We start from the raw sequence: 27989 nt of genomic DNA, 5'->3' as shown, positions 1-27989 counted from the left end.
GACAAGTGTCTTGGGAGGTAGCTTTGTAGGTGCTACTAGGGAGGGTTTAATTCAGATTGGATTTCATAGCTCTGCCAATGTATGTGTGAGGCAGTTGAGAGGCTGGAAGTCGATGTAGAAGTCAATAACAGCAAGTTCAATAGTTGGGACAGGCAGGAGCATGGAAGGGTGCAAGGCCAAACTTGGATTAAATTACATTGATACAAATGTATGAATCATTGTTGAGATGATGCATTGGTAGAGAGGACATATAAAAACAGAGGATCAAACGCAAGAAACTGCAAACATAGGTTTAAAAAAAGACAAAGTGCTGGAGTACCTCAGCGGGTCAGGCAGCATCTCTGGAGAACAATGGATAGGTAACATTTCAGGTCAGGACCCTTCAAAGTCACAAACTCTAATCATGTCCAAAAACAGAAGATGCTGCATTCAGTAGGCCAGCTGGCATGAGGAATGAAACAGTATTCATGCTTCTGGTTGAAGATGTGTGTCTGTTCTTAAGGGTTTTGACCTGAAAGTTCATTATATTTCTCTATCCACAGGTGTTGCCCAGCGTGCTTAGTGTTTGCTGCATGTTCTGCTTTTATTCTGGGCTTCCTCTATCTGCAGTGTTAGTGTTTCATTGGAGATTTGGAAAATGGGAAAACTTATTTTCCCCGCACGAGTGGTGGGTCTGAAACATTCTGCCTGAACGAGAGGCACGGGCATCATGTCGAAAAGTAGCTGGAAAAGAGAACTTGGAACAGTTACATATGAGGCTATAGCCCAAGCTGGAAAAATAAATGAGTCTAAGTCACTCTGTCTTTTGACCCGTGTGGATACTGTGGTGAAATGCATGCCCTCTGCAGTGTACATTTCTGTAGTTGATGCCAAGCAGAGCTAAAAAATCTAAATACACAAAAGATGCCGCGATGCACAGAATTTGTAAAGTATATCGAGCAGTCCTGAAAAAATATCAGAATATTAAAAATTGAGAAATGTTGTTCCAACCTCTAAACAGGCTGTTTTCTGAATAAAATGATTTTGTTGGTTGTACAATGCACTGTTTGTTGGAGCCCCTGCCCTCCCCATCTATTGCCTGAACAAAGGCCTTTAAATTATAACTACAGTATACCTGTGTAATCAGCAATTTTTTTAACATTTTATTCTGCAAGTGGTGTGTTTCACACCAACTGACAAACCCTTTTATTTTGGTGCATGCATTCTCATTACTAAATCAGCATTTTATTTTATTAAAAGTTCAAACAAGTTTCTAAAATGCCATCTAATTGCAGTGGTGGTAAATTTAGTGTCAAAATGCAAATAATTAAAAAATCTAAATGCCTCTCAAAGATTGCATATCTAGCCTGATTGCTGATCTTACCCCTCAGGACCCTGAATCTTTAGTCAAGAACTTTTTCATTCTAATTAATAACATTGGAAGCCATTCAGCCCATTGGAGTCTCATCAGCCTCTATACATTCCACCTATTTCCACGTTAATTTGCTCTCACGCATTTTTGATTCCTCGACCGTTTCATTCCAATTGGCATCATCTACAGCAGCCAATTAACCCTTGAATGTGGGAGGAAATTGAAGTACCTGTAGAAATCTATGTGGTCTTGGAGGGAAGATGCAAACTCCACACTATATCACCTGAGATCAGGATTGAGCCTGGATCTCTGACATTTCTAGTACAGCCACTACTTCACAATGCCAGTGTGCTTTCACCTAAATAAACTAAAAAAAACACGGGCTGAGAAGGAAACTGATTTAGTTTCAGTTGGGGTTTACTTGAGAATGACACCAAGTATTCTACAATTTGGATTACAATGATTTAATGATGTACAACAATGTACTGACTAATCTTCCTGCCCTCTCTCTCCCTCTCTCAGTATCGTTGGCCTGTACATGTCTGTGGTGCTCGTCATTGGGAAGTTTGTCCGTGAGTTCTTCAATGGCATCTCGCGCTCCATTATGTTTGAGGAACTGCCCAACCCTGATCGAATTTTGAAGCTGTGCACTGATATCTTCCTGGTCCGTGAGATGGGGGAGTTAGAACTGGAAGAACAACTCTTTGCCAAACTCATTTTCCTTTACCGATCTCCTGAGACCATGATCAAGTGGACCAGGGATAAAGAAGAGTGATTACGGATGAACTGAACTGTTTTTTACAGACAGAAAAGGACTGATAACTTCGATACACTGGGCAAGCTTTATACCAGCCCTTGGCTCCTTTGTTGCATTGCCATGAAGGAGAGAAAAGATTTGCATGTTTGCTTGCTTCAGAACGCATTGGATTGAACCTATTATTTCTCAGATATGTCCCGGAAGGCAACTGTTCTGTAGTGGGCAGGAACTAGCCTTAATATTATTGGTCAAGCAATATTCACCTCTCAAGCCCCCTTCTGCCTCAGCCATTGTACAGTTTTATAGCCGGTGCTGTCTTATGCTTTGAGAATCTAACAACCCTTCAGAAATAAGGGAAAAAGACACTGCTGCAAATGAGTAATGGTTTGGATTCAACGCCAGCTGTAACTCATCATGCTTAACTCCTGTTTCAGCATTTCTCTTCCTCCATCAGTGACTGGACCATTTGCTGCTAAGCACTGGCACCAGATGGATGTGGTGTGTTGGACCTAGTGATGAAAGGGAAACACTTTGGAAAAGCTTGCCTACCTGCCTCACCAAGCTGCAGGCTCAATAGCTGACGGCATCTCCAGGAGAAACGTATTTTACTCGTTATAACTGTGGATAATACCGTGGGATCGGAGGAAGGGAACCAGATTTACCAGCTGGCACATCAGGAAACCTGCAGCAACTGCCATTGCATCAGTGGCAGCACGAGACACACAACATAGCCATACCTCTCTCCTTCTCAGGGGCACTGCCCAATGTTGTTTATTCTGCAGTGACACCGTTCAGTTAATGAATTTTACAAAACATTTGAGCAGATTGTCATTTCAGTGATGGGCCAAAAGAGGGTACTTCTGGTCAGCAAAAGACAATTAAATTTCCATTAACGGTCAGTCAGTATTTGGGGATCCAGGGTAAGGGAATGTCTAATGGATCAACTTTCATTGCCGTTTCTATGCTGGCAGCACAACTTGCATTTCTACAAATAAAGCTGGAGACTTGACTTACTTTAAAATGGGTTCTGTGTTGCTCTTACTGCTGGATTTTTAACATTCAGCCCTGTTTGCAATAGCAAAGTGGACACGTGACAAGCTTGCAATGAATCCTGAACAGGCACAATTGTTTTTCATCCTACCCATTTTACCTAGTCTGAAGAAAAACTATATATCAGGAGGTGGACAAGGCGGGTTACCTCTTATCTCTTCCCCCTGTGGGGTCCGCACTGCGAGAGTTTGAGGAACACGTTGCAGCTTTAAGACAAGTAAATCCTTCAGTGATCATTCTACACTTCAGAACCAGGAGACTGAATGGAGGGCAGGCTTTGTGCAGAAAAGATGGACAAATGCTCCAAATTAAAGAAATTATATCGGTAAAAATGACACGCATACCATTTAAGAAGTAGCTAACAACAATAAAATTGTGCAAATGGTTTAATAAGATCAAACATTTAAATTTGTTCGCTGTCTTCAATTAAACAATGTCTTATAAAAGAATGAAGTCAATGAATTGGTACAGCAATTGTCAGCTTCATTGGAAGTGAATTTGCATTACAGTAGGGGGGTAGAGTAGAGTAGGTACCTACCCTCATGGTTAGCTCATGGCAGCTTGCTTTAAATGGATTTCATTACTTTGTTACCAAACCTCGCCACAGTTAAGTGGTGGGGAGGAGACGTTTATGCAAAGTAGAGGCACTTTGAACAGACTCCGCCTCAAGTGGAGGTCTTAAACGTTGTTGCCTTTAGATTAAGAAACATTAACTGGGCGTCAGAGCGACACCAAGATGAGGTTTGTCCCTCTGGCTAATAGTGTTAGTGAATTCCCTGGTAATGACCAGCCTGCAGGCTCCTTAAAAAGAGCAGGACAAGCAGTGCACAGGAGAACCATTGCACCTGGAAGGATGGACTGCTGCCAATGGGTTTGTGGAGATGCATCATTGACATGACCACGTAGAGATGTCTACTTCCCTTACACCAACCGTCTACGCTTGGACAAGCCGCCGTCACCATCATTCAGCACCAGGTGTGTGTCTGCACTGGCACCCAGCGGAGACACGAGGTTCAGCAAGGCGTCTTTGGAGGCACGGCCAAACAGGGCCAGTAGGAAGGCAACACCAAAGCCTGTGGCTCGCTCGCCCTGCAGAGAGAACAAACAGGTCACTGTTCCACACGGTCCACACTTTAGCTATTGGCTCGGGGCAAGTCTAGGGAGTTAAAAAGTGTGCTGAGAGTCACAAGCAAAGAAAGATATGCAGAGAGGCAAAGCACAGAGGGCAAAGAAAATGAAAATATGGCAATGCACACAAAAATGTTATCCGAGAAATAGGGATGAGTAACAGATTGGGACATAGATATAACTTAAAAACAACAGTGCTTTTCAAATTTTGATGAGGGGGTCAGAAGCACTAGAGAAATGCAAGTTAGTGAAATAAATCATAATTCCAGCAGTTCTATAAATGATAATGCTTGAAATTCTTTTGATTTTCAACTTGCCCTCAAGGACCATTCACACACAGCTGAGGTGGTAGGTTGTCTCCACTGAGCAGCTCTGCATTCGGTGCATTATGTTACTCTGGGTTCGCCACAAGTTTAGGTTTTACATTATTTGGCCTTGTTGGCGGTTTTCAGCCCCGAGACCAAAACCTTTTCCATACTGCTGTCCCCTTCCAGCACAAAACTCCACCTTACAACTAAATTTGTCCCTACAGTTTCTTAGACGCTATATGTTACAAAAGCTGGTCTGTGTACTTACTGTGTGTACAGGAGATGCAATGTCCACATGGACCCACACTCCAGGCCAGTCAAATCCAATGTGGGCACCAATAAAAAGACCTGCGCAGGAACTTTGAGCATTGTCACGATCCTGACGGAGAGAAAGGAAAAAGTTGGAATCAAATCCCAAGGCAAATGCTGCTCCCATTTTCCATCTGGGCTATTGCCTACAGACAGACACTCTGGCGTGGAACTGCTCCATTCTCAGTGTAATGTCTCCTCTGAAGGATGATAGCCAAGGTCCCAATGCCCTCTCAGAAGGACACAAGATTGGACTGAATCTTCCTGCAGTTCTGCTCAGTGTGCATCTCTCAGCACAGTCTCTGGTACCACACTGCCACTTTTGGGAGTTTGTGGTAAACAAATTGGCTCCTGTATTTTCGACATAACTATACTGATTATTGTTCAAAAAGCTGGTTGTGAAACAATGTGGGATGCCTCAGGATCCTCGAAGGGTCAAAGAAACAAATTGTTTAAAACCCAGCAAGGGAGTCAGATTAAGGTTTTGTCCCCGCCTCTCCAATGTCAACAAGAGAAATAAAAACCATGGGGAATGAACAACACAAAACTCCCAACACTTACAGCGACAGAGTTCTTCATATCAGCCACAGCAGAGGTGAACTCACTGAAGTGGAGCTCGGGACAGTACACGAGAGGGTGGGCAAGGTCTCCACTGCTCCGTCCAGCTTTAACACAGGCCATCTCCCACTCCTCAGTGTTGCACAGGACAGCAGCATGGTATTTCCCTGTGCAGATACCCTGCAGAGAAAGCAGAAATTATAATGACACGATTCTATCCTCCGATAAATGAAGTACACTGACCCAGCTACTATCAAAAACACCGCCCATCATCAGCATCGTTGGCCCAAAATACTGCTAATGTGTGCATGTGCATACGGGAGTCAGCTAGTACAGCAGTACCGGGTGATATAGGGGTCAATAATCAATATTCTGTGGGAGTGTGGAAGAGTTCTAGGTCAGACGGCTACATGCAAGTGAAGTGTCCGTCTGGCAAGATCTCCGTTTCACAGAACCATGTTGATTTTGGCCTGTTTTATCATGGGCTTCTAGGTACTCAGAATGCTTATCCTTTCTAATGGACTCAGGTCTTACCAACCACTGAAGTCAGGCTAACCAGCCTACAGTTTCCACGCTTTTGCCACACTTCCTTCTTGAACAGTGGAGTAATATTTGCAATTTTCCAATCATCTGGAACCACCCCTGACTAGTGATTCTTGAAATATCACAATTAATGCCTCCATAATCTCTAAAGCCACCTCTTTCAGACCCTGGGGGGCAGTCCATTTGGTCCAGGTAACCGATCCACCTTCAGACCTTTCAGTTTCCCAAGCATCTTCCCTTTAGAGATTGTCACTCCACTAACTTCCACGGGGAAAGGTGACGTTTTCACATAGAGGGTGGTGGGTGTATGTAACAAGTTGCCAGAGGAGATAGTTAAGGCAGGTACTATAACAATATTTAAAATACACTTGGACAGGTACATGGATAGGAAAGGTTTAGAAGGATGTGGGCAGATGGGAGTAGATAGTGCATCTTGATCGGCACGGGCAGGCTGGGCCTGTTTCCCTGCTATATGACTAGATTGTTCCAATTATAGATAGACAAGAATTATCAGCAGCACATATCAGGAGATCTGCACGTACCTGCGCTCCTGTCAATGTGGCCATGTCGAGGATGATATCTGCCCCCAGATCTTTAGATGCGTAGGCAACTCCATCCGCCAGCACCAAGCGGCCCTCAGCATCAGTATTATTAATTTCCACTGTCCTGGACAAAGAAAATTCATTCATTAACCAAACACATAAGTGACCAGTAAATAGTGTTAAAGCAGTATTGGCAAAAAGAGTAGCTCAAAAAAAAAGTTGATCCAAGTGCGGTTTCAATTCCTTCCACGCACTATTAAACAATTGAGTGATGTTAAAATTGCAGCTTATAATCTCATGAACAGAAGCCATTCCATTTTTTTACAATAATGTTCGATACATTCACAACCAGCGTGCACACACACACCTCACCATAACCAACTCTCGTGTATACACACACCCCACCTCACCCCGACCAATAAGCACTTGCGATGCTGACCAACACACATGTGCCTCGTCCTCAATATGCACATGCCTCGTCCCACCCAACACGCACACACCACCTCAGCTTAATCAATACGTACACGCCACACCCAGACCAACATGCACAACTCACCCCAAACAACACACACACACCCCTCTGTCCTACTGAGTCACACATATCCCACTTCATCTAATACAGACACACACCCCACCTTAGCCAATCCCCACTCAAACCCACACACTGAACCATACAAATTCTCCTCTGGCCTTAACATTATTACATGTGCATGCCTCTATCTAACATTGACCCAAGCACACCCCACATCATCTGTTGCTCTTAAACCTAGGCTATTCATTCAAAAGCTCTTTCACTGGCGATTTTCCCCCTATATTGCCAGTAAAAGGTTACTGAGGCCAGTACTCATGGCTGTGCCCACGATATCAATAAATATTTCAAGCAGCAAATTAATTTGAATGTAGAATTCTGAATCTGGAGAAACATCTGTTTCTAAACTGCCCACACTAAGTCACCGCGTCCCAGAGTGCTGCCTCCATTCCATCAATGCTGCCATCAAACAAATGAAAGAGCAACATTTCTTACAAGTTGTCCAATATTGTCTTAACCAATACCAATTGTAACCAAGCTAACAGCATCTTTGCCATTGATCCTTGCCTTCAGATACAAATCACTACATACCGATTTATCACGCGGGGAGCTCTTTGAGAAGCTTGTGGGATTCACGATGAATTTCTATCTAAAAATGCCTTTCCCTGCCTAGGACATTTCCTTTGAAAGTTTTCTTTAAGAAATAACTAATTTCATAAAATCTATCAAACAATTACAATGAACTAAGTGCATATATTTATACCACACTGTTTGCAGTGACGGTTTGCCCCATACAGTCTGCCTTACTTTCCAGAGTACATCCGATGTATATCATCAGGTCTGGTCGCTAGGGGTCCAATTGCATTCTCAGCCAGGCAAAACACAGCATGCAGATTGTCCTTAAAACCCTGTAACAACAAACAGAACATTATTGTCACTGCGCCACATAATGTAAATGGTGACCGATATGCTGGCAGCCATTGCACATTATCCCCATGGAAAGCAGCATGTCGGGGCCACATGGTATATGTCTATTATGTTACAACCATTATAAGTAACTTGCGAGAACAGAACGCCATTGTCTTTACAAGGAACAATGTTTAAAATACCAGAAACTTAGTAAACTCCAAAGGATGAGATTGAGTGGAAAGATTCAGAGTATACAATGTCATATAAAGTAGACAGCACAAACAAATGGTGTAACATATTTATTTGACAAGTAAGGAATTATTTCAATTGTTCAATACTATGATTAGCCACCTCCAATACTAGTTTACATTAGTACAAAGGTTATGCTATAGATCCTGCTATGTGAAATAGATAAGCACAATTATTAATTACTTCTGTCATGTAACATCAGCCTTCTGCTCACTCTGACCACAATTGATGAGCACACAATTGCAAACTTTCAATAGATCAAACTAATTCAAATATATCCCAAGAAAGAAATTTTAAGGAATGAAATGGAATGCCAAAGAAATTAAGGAACAGTGTCTGACAAAGGTCTGTCTGTTATTTTATTTTAAGAAAGATTGAAGGATTCAAATGGAATTTGGGGTTTGGGTAAAGTAAATGGATGGAGATTACAAAGCCATGCACTTCTGTTCTAGGTTTTACTGTAGAGTGAGGAATCGTCGTGAATGGGGTTCCGTAGGGTACGGTGCAGAGAGCACCATTTCTCATTGGCATGCACCAAAACAGAATTTGAGATGATAACCTCAGTGTGTATCGACACATTGGGAGGCTAAAAATGGACAACGTTTAGATTGCACACCCACGTTATGGAAATTTTGGGATCTTATTGAATTTTACATCTTGCAGAAATTGAACTTTGAGTTCCACGTACACACTGAGAACACAAGGGGGGCATGCACGTGCAGAGGAAAGCACATTTTTAGTGTCAGAAATCTAATTAATGACAAGACTGGACAAACAAGAGGTAATCTTATCCAAGATTGCAAATTGTTAATTGCTCCTGGTGAACTTGCAAGCTCAAGTAAAATGAAAACAAATGGACTCTGATCAAGAAGTTTTGCCCCACAAGGTGTGATTAACATTTATTAACAACTTACTTGGTGGAGTGGTGAAGGCGACAGTCCAACAATAAATGAAAATCAATGCACTGCTGTATTCTGGATGAATGAAATGATGTAAACTAAACAACCATTGACATACGAAATACAAGAGAGTAAGGTGTGCAAGGAGGTAACAGGAAAGTGGTTAGGAAAAAAACTGCAGATGCTGGTTAAAATCGAAGGTAGATACAAATTGCTGGAGTAACTCAGCGGGTCAGGCAGCATCTCGGGAGAGAAGGAATGGGTGATGTTTCGGGTCGAGACCCTTCTTCAGACTGATGTCAGGGGAGGGGGCGGGACAAAGATAGAAAGTAGTCGGAGACAGGAAGACTAGTGGGAGAACTGGGCAGGGGAGGGGAAAGAGAGGGAAAGCAGGGACTATCTGAAGTTAGAGAAGTCAAGGTTCATACCGCTGGGGTGTAAGCTACCCAAGCAAAATATGAGGTGCTGTACCTCCAATTTGCGCTGGGCCTCACTCTGACAATGGAGGAGGCCCGGGACAGAAAGGTCAGATTGGGAATGGGAGCAGGAGTTGAAGCGCTGAACCACCGGGAGATCAGGTTGGTTAAGATGGACAGAGCGGAGGTGTTCAGCGAAACGATCGCCGAGCCTGCGCTCGGTCTCGCCGATGTAGAGAAGTTGACACCTGGAACAGCAGATGCAGTACACGAGGTTGGAGGAGATGCAGGTGAACCTCTGCCTCACCTGGAAAGACTGTTTGGGTCCTTGGATGGAGTCGAGGGGGGAGGTAAAGGGACAGGTGTTGCAACTCCTACAGTTGCAGGGGAAAGTACCAGTAGAGGGGGTGGTTTGGGTAGGAAGGGACGAGTGGACCAGGGAGTTTCGGAGGGGAGTTGTGACGAAAACTGGATTTGCCATGCCTTTATTAAATGGCAGAGAAAATTCGAGAGGCCAATTAGGCTACACCTGCTTCTGTTTCTTACGAACTGATGACCACTTGGCTGAAATGACCGCGTGATTAGTTCTGAACAGAATGCTTCTTCACAGAGATCTAACACGAGGTCTGTTTGACTCAGCGTTATGATGATTGGTGTTAATTAATGCCTAGGTTACAATTTACAGCACATGTTGCTATTCTTGTTAATTGCTGTTTTCTCCCATCTTGACCTGATGTTTACGAAGCCAATGGATTTTCTGCATAATTGAACTTGATAGCAAAACAGGCATATGCAGTTCCAAGTCATTCAGCTCATCTCATTTCAATCTTATTCAGTTTGAGCGGCCAACTTGGTGATAAAATGATGATAAATGATCCTAGCTGATAACTGGCAGGAGTGCCACGGCCTCATTTACATGAACATATTCTGACAGCAAGGCAGCTGAAATCTTGACATGTGTATAATCATTAAACGGAGGGACACTGTTGTTAGACACAGACCATTTTTGGAATAAAAGCACATAATGCTGAATACTTTTAACATGTAATTATGAACAGAGAAATCAAATTAACATTTCAGGTCAATGATTCAATAATTTTTTGGTTCTGTAACTTCTGTAAGGCATCTGTTACAATGAAGGCAACTCTCCAATGGCTACTGACAGGAATCAAGCAAAGACATGGCTGGAAATCATGTTAAGACCACGTAAGACTAGCACGTGAATGCATACAAATATATTCTATGGTATATTCTATGGTATTCATTAGGGCCAGTGTAACCTCTCGGAATAATGCTTAACGGAATGGGGTGAATTTTCCTGGATTTTTCCCTCAACATTGACCTGGTTTTTAACTGCTTTATTTTTAAAGTAATTGTGTGGAATAAGCTGGATGCGATAGTCTAAACTTACTCGCACGAGTCTAGGGGGGTCAAATCAACACAGGAGTCCAGCAAAACTTTTCTTTTCAACTGTTGTCTCTGGTCTTGCTTTAGATATCAACATTGCTTTACACTGATGGTGCTATTGCAGTGGAAAACCATCATATTCTACCACAAAACATCAAATACGTGGTGGACATTGTCCCTGTCAATGGGCTGTGATGAGGGACGTTGGCTAAAATGTCAGATCAGTTCTGTTTTGATCTCTTCACATCAGCAAAATGTTGCAGCCTTGAGGAAACTTCAGAGGGAATATGAACAACATCCCTGGCTTCTAGGAATTTTAGCTAAATACAAAGATGCAGAAAAAAATGTAAACAATGGAGCACTCACTTGTTTCACAGCTGCTTTGAAAGCTCCAAGAACAGCTGCAGCTCCTCCACAATCTCTCTTCATTCCTGGCATGGTGGTCTAATAAAGAATGTGCATAATCAGAACATTGCACCCTGTTCTTGTGTCCCCATTTCCAACAGCAACTATGAATGCTAAGTAGCCACAACACAATAACATCTGAGCTACTTGGAGGTCCCGCAGAGCTACTGTCACCAGAAGGTGCAATTTATGGCTGAAGATGGGTCTCAATCCGAAACGTCACTTATTCCTTCTCTCCAGAGATGCTGCCTGTCCCGCTGAGTTACTCCAGCATTTTGTGTCTACGGTGGAATTCATGTCACAGGTAGGAATAGATAAAATTACAACATGGAAACAGGTCATGCAGCCAATGTCCATTTAGTCATTTACCCACAGTACAAAAAAAAGCATTAATTTCAAAACCTTTCACCCAGATCTCTCTAATCTTTCTCCTACATGACCATACTCTTGAATAGTCTTAAATATTGAAGTACTTATTAAAGACCATAAAGACATAGGAGCAGAATTAGGCCATTCGACCCAACGAGTCAGCTCTGCCATTCAATCTGCCAGCTGATCTATTCTTCTCTCTCAACCATATTCTCTGCTTTCTCCCCATAATGTTTGGCACCCTTACTAATCATGAAGCTATCAATCTCTGCTTTTAAAATACCCAATGACTTGGCCTCCACAGCTGTCTGTGGCAATGTGTGTGCGAAATGAAATCAGCAGTACACTAGCAGATGTGTGCGCAGCACCAGGACATTCCCAAACATTTAAATTTCCTTCAAAATTCCATGTGGGTGAATGAAATCCCAATTAAAGGCTCTGTTGACAGTAAAAGCTTGACCTGGTACAGTAATGATAACTAGAAGTCCAACATTCAACCCCCACTGTGTGAGGAGTCAACTTCAGAAGAATTAGACAGTAGGCAACATGAGTTATGAAGGCCCTGCCCTTCCTGAGGGAAGCCACAGCTCAGGCTTGAGATTACCATTTCTCCCAGATGTAAACATAACTGGATTAGGAATGGTATACCACCCAGCAGTGACAAACATTAACCTCATACCTGCATGTCCCGTCATTATGACATTCCTACCTTTCCTTTAATGCTCAGGCCTCCAGTGTCATACACAATGCCTTTGCCAACCCAGGCAATGGTCTGTGTGGCGCCATCTGGTAGATAGCTGAGAACTGCAAGTGCAGGAGGATTTATTGCTGCCTTTCCAACACCATAAATGCCTAGAAATGATGAAACAAAATTTGATTCAGATTAGTTTGTATCTATTGTAAGTGGATGTTATGTGATGCACACTGAAAATACTATTTACTGTGTTAATTAGTTCGTTTAGTTTATTGTCATGTGTACCGAGGTAGTGAAAGGCTTTTTTGTTGCGTGCTATCCAGTCAGCGGAAAGACTATACATGATATCAAGCCGTCCACAGTGTACAGATACAGGATAAACAGAATAACGTTTAGTGCAAAATAAAGTCCAGTGCAGTCGATTAAAGAGAGTCCGAGGGTCTCCAATGACTGCTCTCTAGCTGGTTATAGGATGGTTCAATTACCTGATAACAGCTCGGGAGAAACAACCCCTAAATCTGGAGAACTCGGAGCAGTTCTGCTCTTTCCTAGAATCAGCTACACATTATGAAGCATCGCATCCTGGAGCCCCCTTCACATCCTGTGCAATAAAGCCCATAAGGTAAAGAAACAAAAACCTGCCTCCAAATCCTTGTTCGTTCAACTCCTCGCCCCGGATAATAGTGGGAACAATTCCAAGTGCATTCCCAACCATTTTAATTTCCTGCAAAATGAAATATTTGAGTGAATAAAATCCCAATATAGGGTTCTGTTGATGGCATGGTACATAAATGCATAGCCTGATGTGGAACAGTCATGATGGCCGGAAGCCAAAATATTCAATCCCTGTTGTGTGAAGATTTAGAGACTCCGCAACATAAACTGGAAACTAAAGTGTCAGGGTACAACTCCATGATTGATCAGCAAGGCTTCTTTAAAAGGGAAGGAATTTGCATTTGCAAAGCACCGGTGGAACTCAGCTGGTCAGGCAGCATCTGTGAAAGGAATAGACAGACAACATTTCATCAGGACCTTTCGTCAGACTGATTGTGTATGTGGATGTCAAGTTAAAATAGAGGCAGGGCTATTATGAAATATCATCTGGTGTCCAATAACCTCGCAAAACTGTCCTAAGGACCAACTGATTGATGCATGCAGGGACTGCAATGTGGCCGGAAGGTGAAAGCTAGATCAGAGTCATAAACAACCTGCAGGGTAAATAGGCAAGCAGAATCAGATGAGACAGTAAGTAGTTGAGCAAGAGAGATTGGGGTAAACAGTAGTGAGCGCAGGTGGATGCCTAAATGACACAGCGGGGAGACCGCAGCAAAGTGGGGGAATCGCAGATACTGGATGGCACATTGGGTTAGTAAAGATGGAAAACTGAGTAAACAGCAGGAAAGTATGACAAATGAAATTGTGGAGGGGTTCAGTAAGTGAAGATTATTTAGAGACAGCTTGGAGGCAGAAGGTACACAAGTGGGAGGTGCACTGCCATGGATGAGCATAAGTAATATAGTGAGTGTGAGCACAGCTGGAATCGTGATGTGCACAGGTGAAAGACTTGGAAACGCAACAATAACTCATTTTCAGTAACTGAAATGAATGCTCTCCTCTACACAGAATGGACTACATGGGAACAGGAAGGTACCAGTCAGATCCTCAAGACCATTCTGCAATTTTAACAGATCAGGACTGGTTGGTTCCTTGATGCCTCGAACCTGCCTTACGTCTGTCCAATGATCAACATGGATTCCAGCCATGATTCTTCATCTACAGCTGGATAACCATTCAATTGGAATTTACCCATGGGAACTCACCTCAAGAAAAATATCAGTGTTCATTTCGTTACAGGGCGTGTCCACAATTCGGGCTGACAGTCGGATTCCATCTGCAGCACTCCTTAAACACTGTACGAAAGGAAAACGCGCTTTAGTCTTCAACTTCACTTATCAAAGCTACATATCGCAGCTTAACTCTCTGCACTTTTTTTAATATCAAAAAATACTTTATTCAAGTAATAAATATTTACAAAACATCTTCTTTTCAAAAACCCCATCCGACATTTCCGGAGGTTACACATTCAATGCAGATATTCATTTCCAAATTTACACATAAATTTACACAGAATCCCTTATTTGGAAGGGCTTGTGACTTACATTCTTCCAAACAAACATCCAGGATTACTTCAAAACTGTAGAACCTGAACAAGATTCATACAGCCAATAGTTGCAAGTGTGCTAGGGAGCCAATCTTCAAAGAATCCTAGTATCAGGGCTTTGGCCTATTAGTGATTAGCAAGGTAGTGTTATTGCAACTACTGATCACACCAATAAGAACAGGTCAAGCCAAATTACAGTTTCCAATGTGATAATTTCTAAATAACTAAAAATCACACATGATTTGCTGGTCTCCATTTCCTCACAGCAGGAGTGCATCAGCAATGAAACATTATCAATGCCACTCAACTGTCAGCATCTCACAGGTTGAAACAAGTCAAAATGCAATTATTAAGTCTGAACCTATTATTGTAAGGTTCTATAGTGGATTCAAGATCACCTTGTAAGCCATAAATGACCAGCAGCCAATGTTAAACTCTAACAGTAGTTAAAGGCATGAGGAAGAAAATAATACAAGATAATGTGGGTATTTAGGAATACTATATAGATACAAAGTGAACATCAAAGAGTACTCTTTGGATGAAGAGGATTGAATATCAGATTGTAATTTTTATACATAACGGTAAAGGTTGGTCTAACACCAACATATTCATGATACCAAGTTCAACAGGGGTGTGTTCAGACTGGTTACCTCTAGTGCTGTTGCATCAACTGGGCCATTGTTCTGTCCAACAAGCAGGAACTGCACAGAAACCACACGTTTATCTGTGCGTCTGGAGGCACTAGATCGGCGGGAAAAGAGCGGAAATGCCCTTGCAATCGCACAGCCAGAAGCAAAAACGTCAGAATACTCACAAACCATCTGAAAGGATGGGACAGACCAGGTTAGAAAAGTGCATCGCCATGATGTCATGTCTTGTTATACTTAGTTTGTGTTTATTTCAATTTCTCCCAATAGCAGATATCACATAGGCAGCAGCCAACCTCTAAAAAACCATCCCTTCCCGAGATGCTGATTTGTGCTCCAGCAGTGAATAAAAGTCAAGTCAACTCTGGATCCTGACCCAAAATGTTGTCTGTCCATTGCCCTCCACAGATTCTACTTGATCTGCTGAGTTCCTCCAGCACTTTTGCTTTTTTCTTCGACTCTGCTTTTCCCTGAAAAGGATTGCAAGAAAGTCTTGGGAAAAGTCCACGTTTCATCCCTTTGTCAGGATTATTCATCTGGTAACAATGTAGGAGACAGTCCATATAATCCTTCAAATCTCCTTCACCACTGCTATCACATCAACGTTAATGTTAATACAGACACAATGGACAAGAGCAAAATGGCACCACCTCAAAGATAACCCTGGAGACTTCAGTGCCTCGTGAGTCGGAGCCCGGACTTCGAGGGCCGGAACCTCGCTGATCGGAGGTGGTGCTTCGCGGGCCAGCTGCTAAGGGAAGGAATAAAGGGGGACCGCCGTGCGGGAGGGGGAAGAGCAACGGGGTCCCGGCATGGGAGGACCACCTTTGGGGGGGTGGGGGGGGGGGGGGGGTGAGTAGAACAATGGACAATGGGGATCAGGCATGGGGGGACCGCCTTGAGAGCAATAGATCGGGTAGATGCACTGAGTCTCTTGCCCAGAGTACGTGAATCGAGGACCAGAGGACATAGGTTTAAGGTGAAGGGGAAAAGAATTAATAGGAATCTGAGGGGTAACTTTTTCACACAAAGGATGGTGGATGTTGGAACAACCTGCCAGAGGAGGCAGAAACTATCTCAATATTTAAGAAGCAGTTAGATAGGTACATGGATAGGACAGGTCTGGAAGTATTTGGACCAAATGCTGGCAGGTGGGACTAGTGTAGCTTGGACATGTTGGCCAGTGTGGGCAAGTTGGGCCGGTGAGTTTCCACACTGTATTTCTCTATGACTTTATTGTGAAAGATAACGCCAAAATATGTTATCAATAAGGAAGGATATCTGACTTTACAACAGGTTCTCGATCAGTTAGGAAGGTGGGTCAAGGAATGTCAAATGGAAATTAATTCTGACAAATGTGAGGTGCTGCACTTTGGTATACCAAACCAGGGCAGGACTTGCACCTCTTTCTTTAAAAAAAAGACCAAATCTGTACACAATACATAAACATTACAGCCCAGGAATAGTGCAGCCAAGACAGACTCTTAACTACTGGCACATATTCCATATCCCTCCATTTCCTGCATGTGCCATCCGAAAGCCTCTTAGATGCCACGATAGTATCTGCCATTTTCATGAAATTATGGACTTGGACCCTAATTGTACATCAATGCTGCTGTTTACAGTAGCCAATTAACCTTTGTGATGTGGCAGGAAACCAGAGGACTCGGGGGAAATCCATACAGTCACAAGTATAATGTGCAAACTCCACACAGACAATTACACAGGTCAGATCGAATTGAATCTGGGTGCCTAGTGCTATGAGGCAGCAGCAGCACCAACAACTGCACCACCATGCAGGGGCAGGTGGGGAGGGGAGGGGGGGGGGACACTGAGAGAGGCCCCAGAGGACTGACAGGAATTGCTTAAGAAAATTCTTCTCTCAGCATGCTACCATTATATTCCAGCCTTAATACTATATCACAAGTGCAAAACAATTTGCTCAGGAGGAAATCCAGTCATGGAATCTAGAATTTAATCACTGAGCTGACAGAAAATGCTGGAAATGCACAGGGGGCCAGCAAGCATCTGTGGAAAAAGTAACAGTTAACATTTCAGCAAAAAACTGCTGAAGGAACTCAGAAAATTCAGGTACCCAGGCAACATCAGACTGAAGGGTCCTGACACACACATGGTCAACATCTGTCTATTTCCCTCCACACATACTGCTTGGCCTACTAAGTTCCTCCACCATTTTGCTTTTTACTCAAGCATCAGCAGTTTTGTGCGTCTACAGTTAACATTCCGGGTCCCTCGTCAGAACTGGCGAATAGAAACAAAAAAAGTCATTTTCAGCAGCAGAAAAGGCAGGAGAAGGATGGATAGAAGAAAGGGATAGGGTGAGACTGCGTGGTTAGCGGAACGGTCTACACTTGGTCTTGCTAATGTTAAGAAGGCCACATCTGGAACACTTTGAGTGCAGTAGATGAGGTTAGAGGAGGTGCACATGAACCTGTCTCACCTGGAAGCACTTATTCCCTGGATGGAGGCAAGGGAGGAAATATAGGGACAAGTAACAGCAGACAAACTGAAGAAACGTCACCCATTCTTTCTCTCCAGAGATGCTGCCTGTCCCGCTAATTTACTCCAGCACTTTGTGTCTACCTTGGGACAGGTGACACATCTCTTGTGGTTGCTGGGGCAAGAACCTGGGGAGGAACCGGCTTGGATGGGATGGGATGAGTGAACCAAGGAGTTAGGGAGGGAGTGGTTTCTGGGAAAAGTGAAAAGGAATGGGGATGGGAATATATGACTGGTGATGGGATCACGTTGAAGGTAGTGGAAATTTAGAGAACAATGTGTTGGATGCAGAGCTGGTGGGATGAAAGACAAGGACCAGGGGAATTCTCTCCTTGTTCTATTTGGGGGGAGGGGGGGCAAGAGCAGAACCATTGGGCACAGAGGAGATGTGATTGAGGGGTCCATCTATGACAGCAGGGGATAAACTACATTTACTAAAGAAAGAGGACATCTTAGATGTCCTAAAATGGAAAACCTCATCTTGGGAGCAAATGCAGCAGAGATGGAGAAATTGAGAGTTGGTGATAGTAGGGAATAGGGGATAGTGTCATATAACTAACCAAGAAGACATCTTTTCTCTCTGGGTGTTCCTGAATCACTGCCATGTTATTCTGGGTTGACACAAAAAGCTGGAGTAACTCAGCGGGACAGGCAGCATCTCTGGAGCGAAGGCATGGGTGACGTTTCGGGTCAAGACCCTTCAGTCTCGACCCCAAAACGTCACCCATTCCTTTTCTCCAGAAATGCTGCCTGTCCCGCTGAGTTACTCCAGCATTTTGTGTCATTCCTTTGACTTAAACCAGCATCTGCAGTTCTTTCCTACACATGTTATTCTGGGATCAGTACTCACGACAATACAACGGTTGACTCCTCCAGGCAAGCAGCTTCGAACCAGGCGGGAGAGGAACATTGGCGCCGATGGGCTGTTGTGTCGACTGACTCGAGAGGGCAGGGCCGCCACTGTGGCATAGGTCAGGTACAAGGAGCAGTTATCCGTGGGGTTGGGGTTGAGATTATTCAGTGCTGTTTTCCAGACCTGTAAAAGGAAAATAAATTGCATTTATCTGTGTCTTTCTCTAACTGAGGGCTTCCAACAGTATTTTGTGGTCGTGAAAGAATATGCAGTTCATCCCCAGGTTATGATAGGGCTCCTTTCTAAAGAACAGTTTAGAACCCAAAGAGTTTGCAAGTTGGAAATGTGGCCAGTTGTCAAGGTATATTGAAATAAAAGTGTTTGTCAACCAAGGGCAACCTGTTGTTAAACCAGGATGTTTAACTCAACCGTGTACGAAGGAACTGCAGACGCTGCAGAACTCAACCAGTCAGCTTTCTCTGAAAGATGCAACGATAATGCAACAAACTATCATCACATGACGGATGGCTGCAGCCCCACAGCAGCTGGCAAATCCAACCCTCCGGTGTCCTATAAAAACTCTTTTGTTTGTATGGGCTGTGCCTAGGTCAGATATTCATAACCAAGGGAGGATGGTGAAAACAACATGAAAACGCAGCAGCCACTTTGCGCACAACAAAGTCATGCACACAACAAGGTATGCTGAATGAAGAACGTTTTTAGAGAAAGGTGCTTGTCACTTTAATTCACCATGGCCTCCTGCACTGTTGCAACAAGGCCCAATGCAAGCACACTACCTCATCTTCCATCACGCCACACTGCAGCCTTCCAGATTCAATAATAAACTTTCCAAGATCACAAGAGAGAACTTTTCTTGAAACAATAATTCCAAGAGATCATCCATGAGAAAGCTTCCAGTGCTCAATCAGTACTGCACTGGATTAGCAATGGGTATCTTTTGCCCAGGTCTCTGGAGTGGTAAGAATAACAGTGACCTTGTGACTCAACAACTAAACTTAACAAAATCAACAGCACCAATGTCTCAGAAACCTGCTTAGTTTAGGATCAGTACGAGTTCATTACAAATGACTTAACCCAAACTGTGCAGATAATCCAAATAATTTGAGATGGTGGGAGAGAGCTATGGCAGCTGATTACATACATTGGGGTCATTCTCACTCGAATGAGATGATTGTTGTTTTTAAGATTCTAATCAGACTGTATAACTTAGACCATGACAATATTAAAAAGAACAAATTGTCAATCTGTGGAACAACCTCCTTTGGAAGTGGTAGTAATCAGTAATGATTCTTTCCATTGAAGAAAAGATAGATTTTGACTGATTTCATATCTTGGAATAAAATAATGCAAGATCTGATTAAGTTGAACATGTTTGGTAGATGACTACAACGCTTGCTTCTGAAGAAGGGTCTCGATCTGAAACATCACCTGTCCATGTTCTCCAGGGATAATACCTGACCTGCTGAGTTACCCCTGCACTTTGTGTCCTTTTGTCTATTAACCAGCATCTGCAGTTATGTCTCTACATATTTTCTCTCTCTTGTTATACCTAGGTATATTGTAGATCCACTGAAGGAGACCAATTGTTAATGAATTGTCAACATTTTCTTCATCAAATGAGTATTACACAAATCTTTGCATTTCATCATCCATACTCATAAAAAAGTGCTGACAATACATGTGCTGAATGTGTCAAATCTCTGCACTTTGTCCAAATGAACTGATAATAATATCATAAACCAAATTACAACATGATCGGTTGACAAAGGAAGTTCTTCAGACCCAGTGCAATCTTTCAGCTTCCCTCTATAACCCTCACTTTACAGCAGAGTACACATTAACTTTGTCTGTTAATGTTTCATGAAAAGAGTGGAATTAGAAAGGTAATGAAGCAGCAAGTAGCGGAGGAGTGTGAGAAAGATCCCCTATTTATTCTTTGCTTTCAGAAAGGAATTGACAATAATAACAAGAAACGTTGCAAAGAGGGATGCTGCTTCACTTCCACTCATTATTGGAAGATTACTACTAATCCACCAACTCAACTGCACTTTTAAGATCCTACAATGCAAGCTATGGGAGGGATTTATCAGGGAAACGTCCCATTGAATTGTCTATTTCTTTAGTGTTAGAATTTAATTCCTCCTTAGCATTATTCAGTATAAATAGGATAATCAGCACTAAAGACTAATGCAAAAAATTGTTTCTTGCAAAATACCTGCTCAACTCCTCTTTCACTTCCTTGATCCCCATAACAATTTATTTTACAGTAATGTCCTTGCCAATGATTATTCCACACCAAATGCCACAAAAAAAAATGACTCCGCTTTCATCTCTTGGTGAACCAGTCAACTTTCCCCATAACCTTTCATTCCCTTATAGATGATAAATTCATCGATCTCAGCCTAGCGGAAACACAAGGACACTGCCTTAAATCCACAGAAACACTCTGCTCTCACCACTCTCTGTAGCAACAAATTCTGAAGACACAATTAAATTAGTTTTCATCTCAGTCTGATTCTGGGCTCACCCAGGAGAGAAAGCATCCTCTCAGTGTTTAACTTACCCAGCCCAGTCAGAACCTTTTACATTTCAAGAGAACCTCTCATACGTCTGAACTCCAATGAGCAAAGTTTAACTTGTTTAAACTTTGTTTGCAGAACAATCTCTGCAAACCTGGTATCATCAGAACCTCTGTGAACCGCTCCACTGAAATAATGTCTTTACTTAAATATGGTCCCAAAGATGTCTGCAGTATTCTTAATGTCATCCCATTAGTGCCTTGCAGTCACAGTAAGACTTCCCTCCTTTTATAGCCCATTCCCTTGCCTTTATAAATCAGAGCATCGAATATAGAAGTTGGGATGTAATGTTAAAATTGTACAGGGCATTGGTGAGGCCGAATCTGGAGTATGGTGTGCAGTTCTGGTCGCCAAATTATAGGAAGGATGTCGACAAAATGGAGAGGGTACAGAGGAGATTTACTAGAATGTTGCCTGGGTTTCAGCACTTAAGCTACAGAGAGAGGTTGAACAGGTTGGGTCTTTATTCTTTGGAGCGTAGAAGGTTGAGGGGGGACTTGATAGAGGTTTTTAAAATTTTAAGAGGGACGGACAGAGTTGACGTGGGTAGGCTTTTCCCCTTGAGAGTGGGGAAGATTCCAACAAGGGGACATAACTTTAGAATTGAGGGACAAAAGTTTAGGGGTAACATGAGGGGTAATTTCTTTACTCAGAGGGTGGTGGCTGTATGGAATGGGCTTCCGGTGGAAGTGGTGGAGGCAGGCTCGATTTTATTATTTAAGAGTAAATTGGATAGGTATATGGATGAGAGGGGATTGGAGGGTTATGGTCTGAGAGCAGGTAGATGAGACTAGGTCAGAGAGAGTGGTCGGCGTGGACTGGTAGGGCCGAACGGGCCTGTTTCCGTGCTGTAGTTGTTATATGGTTATATGGTTATATGGAAACAAGGCCAACGTTCCATAGCCAGCTGCTGCACGTGCTCTGGTTTTGTGTTCCACGCACAAGGATGCCCAGACCCCTTTGTGCTGCAACTTTCTCCTATTTACTGTTCCCTTCTTCCAAAATGAACAACTTCGCATTGTCTCACACAATGTTACATGTTATAACTTTTTGGCCACTCACTTAAAACTGCTCATATCCTCCTCGCAAATGGCTTACTCACTTATTCGTGCAATCAGCAAATCTGACCAAGTTGCACACATTTCCTTCCTGTAATTCATTAATGTTAGGTCAGGTCTCAGCACTAATCTTTGTGGAACCCTCACTGGTATCGTCTGTGTACTTTGTGGTACCCTCACATTGCCAGTTTACTAACTACTTTATTACGAAGATAAACACAAAAAGCTGGAGTAACTCAGTGGAACAGGCAGCATCTCTGGAGAGAAGGAATTGGTGACGTTTTGGGTCAAGACCCTTCTTCAGGCCTACTTTATTACTATTTGTTATCTCCCACCTATTAGCCAATCCTCTATCCATGCCAATATATTACCTCCAAGGGCTATAACCTTGTCATAGATTTTTTTGATGCATCTCATCAAATGTTTTCCTGAAGTCCAAATATCTTCACTGTTTTCCCTCTATTACGTTGGTCAGAACTTTTCCAAACAACTCCAAAAACTTTCACAAACATGATTTCAGCTTGATTAGGTCATGACTTTCCAAGTGTGCTGCTATCACTTCCCTAATTCTTTTTTTAAACCAACAATATAGTTGTGCTGATCTTCCTTTACCTACTTTTTGATTAGGGCCATCACAATGGCTGGCATTTCTCCGGAACCTATAGATTTTGGACGATTGTAATTGATGCGCTAAAGAAGCAATATTTTGTTTAGTATCCTGGGGGCTAACCAGGCATTACTCCCATTAAATTGACTACGTCTCCAGTGAGAGTGTTACTTCCTCCCTGGCATTATTCTGCATGAATGTATCGCAGTATCTTCTACAGTAAAGACTGGTGTAAAAATATGTTTAACTCCTATACCATTTCCTTATTCCCCGTAACCATTTTCTTTACAGGAAAGCAATCAAAAGGATTAGGAGATATACGAGTATAGAAGTTGGGATGTCATGTTGCAGTTGTATAAGACGTTGGTGAGACCGCATTTAGAGTATTGTGATCAGTCTGGGCACCATGTTATTGAAAAGATATTGTCAAGCTTGAAAGGGTTCAGAGAAGATTTACGAGGATGTTGCCAGGACTAGAGGGTCTGGGCTATAGGGAGAGGTTGAGTAGGCTGGGTCTCTATTCCTAGGAGCGCAGGAGGATGAGGGGTGATCTTATAGAGGTGTATAAAATCATGAGGAATAAATCGGGTAGATGCACAGAATCTCTTGCCCAGAGTTGGGGAATCGAGGACCAGAGGACATAGGTTCAAGGTGAAGTGGAAAAGATTTAATAGGAATCCCAGGGGTAACTTTTTCACACAAAGGGTGGTAGGTGTATGGAACAAGCTGCCAGAGGAAGTAGTTGAGGCTGGGACTATCCCAACGTTTAAGAAAGTTAGACATGTACATGGATAGGACAAGTTTGGAGGGATATGAACCAAACACAGGCAGGTGGGACTAGTGGAGCGGGGACATGTTGGCCGGTGTGGACAAGTTTGGCCGAAGGGCCTGTTTCCACACTGTATCACTCTATGACTCTATGAGATAAGTCAAAAGAACAAGCAGGAAGGCAAGGACGAATTATGAAATTAAATTAAAGGAATTTAAAACAAAATAGGACAATAATTTAGAAACACATCAATTAAAATGAATGGAAAAAGACCCATAAGGAACAACATCACAAGTAATGACAGGGAGCTGCCAAAAATATTAAATTATGCTTTCCTCACCAAGGATATAGAAAAGGTAGACATGCTGTGGATGATGAATGAGTAATGATAGCCAACGCAATGTCAACATAAGGAAAATTTACAAGTGGCCACTACACAGAATGGGTAAACAATGCCAACATGGTACATTTTGGCATGAAGAATAGAGAGGTTATTGCCTGGAAGGTGCAAGTCTAAGTAAGGCAGAGAAACTACTGAGTCTCCGGACAGATAACAATCATTTAAAAAAATTATATACCACAGGTTGGCAAAGCCATTAATGAAACAAATCAAGCACTTGAGTTTATTTCTAAAAGGACATAATTGAAAAGTAAGGAATTATGTAAACATGTTTGACTAATCTTCTGGAATCTTTTGAGGATGTAACTAGTAGAATGGATTATTCTACCTGGAATATTGTGTGCAATTTTGGTCTCCTAATTTAAGGAAGGACATTACTGCTATTGAGGGAGTGTGGCGTAGGTTCACCAGGTTAATTCCCGGGATGGCGGGACTGACATATGATGAAAGAATGGGTCGACTGGGCTTGTTTTCACTGGAATTTAGAAGGATGAGAGGGGATCTTATCGAAACATATAAAATTCTTAAAGGATTGGACAGGCTAGATGCAGGAAAAACATTTCCGATGTTGGGGGAGTCCAGAACCAGAGGTCACAGTTTAAGAATAAGGGGTAGGCCATTTGCATCCCTGTGTGGTATCTCAGCTGCACGGAGGCAGAGAGGAAAGTTCTTCAGCGGGTAGTCCATAGAGCTCAGAGGACTATTGGAACACAGCTACCTGCCTTGGAGGGCATCTACAACACACGATGCCTCAGAAAAGCAATCAGCATCCACAAAGACTCTTCACACCCCTGCAAGTCTGTTTGAACTTCTACCATCGGGCAGACGCTACAAGGCCTTCTACGCCCGCACCTCCTGACTCAGGAACAGTTTCATCCCCAGGGCCATAGCTGCTATGAACCGGTCCTGCTGTGCCGGATGGTCACATCGCACAGTGAACCGGCACAGATCTACTTGCACTTTATTCTGTTTTAAAACTGTTCTAATTTGTTTCATTGGGTTGTTTAAATTAATACCGATTAGCTAATTAATTTATTGCATCGAATGGAAGTCGCATTCCCAATCTCGTTGTACCCCTGTACAATAATAAAGATATATTGTATTGTATTATATTGTATTTAGGACTGAGACGATGAAAAAAAAATGTACCGAGTTGTGAATCTGTGGAATTCTCTGCCACTGAAGGCAGTGGAGGTCAATTCATTGGATGTTTTCAAGAGAGAGTTAGATTTAGCTCTCCGGGCTAAAGGAATCAAGGGATATGGGGAGAAAGCATGAATGGGGTACTGATTTTAGATGATCAGCCATGATCATATTGAATGGTGGTGCTGGCTCAAAGGGCCGAATTACCTACTACTGCACCTTTTTTTTTTCTATGTACTGAGCACAGATCTAACTGCATCTCTTTGTCCCTTTATCTCTCCCCTAATCCTCCATCCTAACTCCCTATCATCCTGCATCTTTCAAGCCTCTCCCACAATCTCCTCCCACTGGACACCCTCCCCACCGCTCACTCATTGTTTCCACCTGCCACCATCCTGCATTCAGATCCATTCTTCACCTTCCTTTCCTATCAGATTCCAGAATCTGCAGCATTTTGATCTCCACCAATGGCTCCCAGCCTCTTTCATGATCCTTCCCCTACCCAACTATTATTTGCCAATCAACCCCTCGCCACCTTTTTCCACCTACTGGTCTGAAGAAGGGTGCTGACCCGAAATGTCAACTATCCACATCCTCCATAGCTGCTGGCTGACCAGCTAAATTATTCCAGCAATCTGTGTTTTGTTCAAGATACCAACATCTGTAATTCCTTGTGACTTTACTTATCACTTGCTAACTATTGTTACTGCTAGTTCCATACCATTCTTTCAGCCTAGACGAAAGGTCTCAACCAGAAATTTCAACTGTCAGCTATCAACTGTCCATTTCCTTCCACCTATGCTGCCTTACCTGCTTTGTTCCTCCAGCTGCTTTCTTTTGCTTTCTTCTAAACTATAGTTGGGAGTACCGTGCAGTTCCAATTCCAAGCAAGAATATTAAAGCAATGGTTGTAAGGATTATCCCAGAGAGAAAGGTGTGCATATCTGAAAGGGTGAAACGACTGTCTCTTTTCTTGAGAAAAGCTGGATGAGGGTGATCTAATCTTTAATAATTTGAAAGGTTTTGATAAGAGAGGATAAAGCGAAAATGTTTTCACTTGCGGGTAATATCATAATTAGAAGATAGTCTTAGTAAATTCAATAGCGAACTCAGAAGTAACCATTCTTAGCTGTAGTGAGGTGTGACTGCAGAAGGGGGAGTGGTTGCAGCAAATAACATGTGCACTTTGGGCAAGGGTACCCAGGCGTTGGGTAAGGGTACCCAGGAGAAGAAATAGCGAAGATCAACGAGCAGTCAGGAGGAGACGAGGCCTCTGATAGCAGCTCCTGAAGTCGGAAGATGATTTAGGAATAAACGCCATCACAGGATGTTTGGGCAGAATGGATTGTTTCGGTGCCATTTATAGCCCATGTAATGTTTATTTCATTCTATACTGTGCAATGGTTGTCATTTACATATAGTAGCTTCTACGTCTAAAATAGCTGAATTCCGATCTGGGGACGGGTCGGGTCGGGGCTGGGGAGGGGGAGCAGCGCTCGGCTCCAGGCGGCGTGAGGTTGGGATCGGCGGGAGACAGGGCCGCGATGCTTGGGGAGACAGGGCCGTGGTGACCGGGGAGACAGGGCCGTGATGCCCGGGGAGACAGGGCCGTGATGCCCGGGGAGACAGGGCCGTGATGCCCGTGGAGACAGGGCCGGTGCCTCCTCGGCCGCCCTCACCCCCTTCAATCTCAGGGCGAGGTCCAGCTGCCCACATCCCCGCCCCGGCCTCTCACCTCCTCCGTCACCTGCGGCAAGAGCTTGCCGCTAATCGCCGACCATTGCAGATTCTGCAAGCTGGGCAGCTGCCCGACGATGAGTAGTGGGCGTGCGGGCGGCTCGGCATCGGAGCAGTCGCTGACGAAGCGCAGCTCCACACCCGCCATCTTGGACAGTCTCCGCTCCCACGACGCCCTGCCCCCCAGGTGCCAGACAAGCCCCGCCCACCGCAAGCCACGCCGCCGTAACCCCGCCCCTCGTCCTCAGCCCCGCCCTCCACAAACCCCGCCCCTCGTCCTCAACCCCGACTAGCCACGCCCCCACCAACCCCGCCCCTCACCTACAAACCCCGTCCCTCACCCACAAACCCCGCCCCTCATCCACAAACCCCGCCTTTCATTCACAAACCCCGCCCCTCACCCACAAATCCCGCCCCTCACCCACAAACCCTGCCCCTCACACACAAAAACCCTGCCCCTCGTCTTCAACCCCGCCCCTTACACACAAAATCCCGCCCCTCACCCACAAACCCTGCCCCTCACACACAAAAACCCTGCCCCTCGTCCTCAACCCCGCCCCTTACACACAAAACCCCGCCCCTCATCTACAAACCCCGCCTTTCATTCACAAACCCCGCCCCTCATCCACAAGCCCCGCCCCAGGCTGTGCAACTTCACCCACGGGCCACACTGATCAATAATTAGGGTTCAGTTAGGCATACTCTGGTTCTGGTTGATTTCTGCGCAAACACCTCATAAGTGGTTATCTCGCGCAGGTCGGAGTGAGTAGAGTAGTGATTACATTTTGAAGTGGGCCTTTTTGACCAAGTTGAGATCTAATAATAATAATAATAATAATAATAATATTCATTTATTGTCATTGCAACGAGTACAACGAAATTAAAAAATAGCCAATCCTGACGGTGCGTACAAACATATATGCAATAAATGCAAAAACAAATAAATACATAAATACAATTATATTAAGTACAAGATATTTTAACGGTGTTGCCTAGTGCAAAGGTAGTGTTCAGTTCTCGTATGGCCCTGGGGTAAAAACTGTTCTTAAGTCTGTTTGTTCGGGATTTGAT

General features: G+C 43.5%; 1 protein-coding gene across 1 annotated transcript; it reads right to left on the bottom strand.

Annotated features, from left to right (window-relative positions):
• Positions 1-3528: 3528 nt before the first annotated feature.
• npepl1 (aminopeptidase like 1) lies at positions 3529-27099 on the bottom strand. The gene is made up of 12 exons (XM_078418665.1): positions 26917-27099; positions 18602-18787; positions 15235-15405; positions 14244-14333; positions 13066-13147; positions 12439-12581; positions 11322-11399; positions 7883-7983; positions 6547-6670; positions 5465-5641; positions 4863-4973; positions 3529-4247 (listed from the first exon to the last, which is right to left on the bottom strand). Exons 1-12 carry the CDS (start codon positions 27064-27066, stop codon positions 4080-4082), a joined length of 1581 nt encoding a protein of 526 aa, XP_078274791.1. The 5' UTR covers positions 27067-27099; the 3' UTR covers positions 3529-4079.
• Positions 27100-27989: the final 890 nt, after the last annotated feature.

The sequence above is a fragment of the Rhinoraja longicauda genome, chromosome 22 (assembly GCF_053455715.1).
Source record: "Rhinoraja longicauda isolate Sanriku21f chromosome 22, sRhiLon1.1, whole genome shotgun sequence".
Classification (NCBI taxonomy): domain Eukaryota; kingdom Metazoa; phylum Chordata; class Chondrichthyes; order Rajiformes; family Arhynchobatidae; genus Rhinoraja; species Rhinoraja longicauda.
This window is presented reverse-complemented; position numbering and strand designations above follow the sequence as displayed.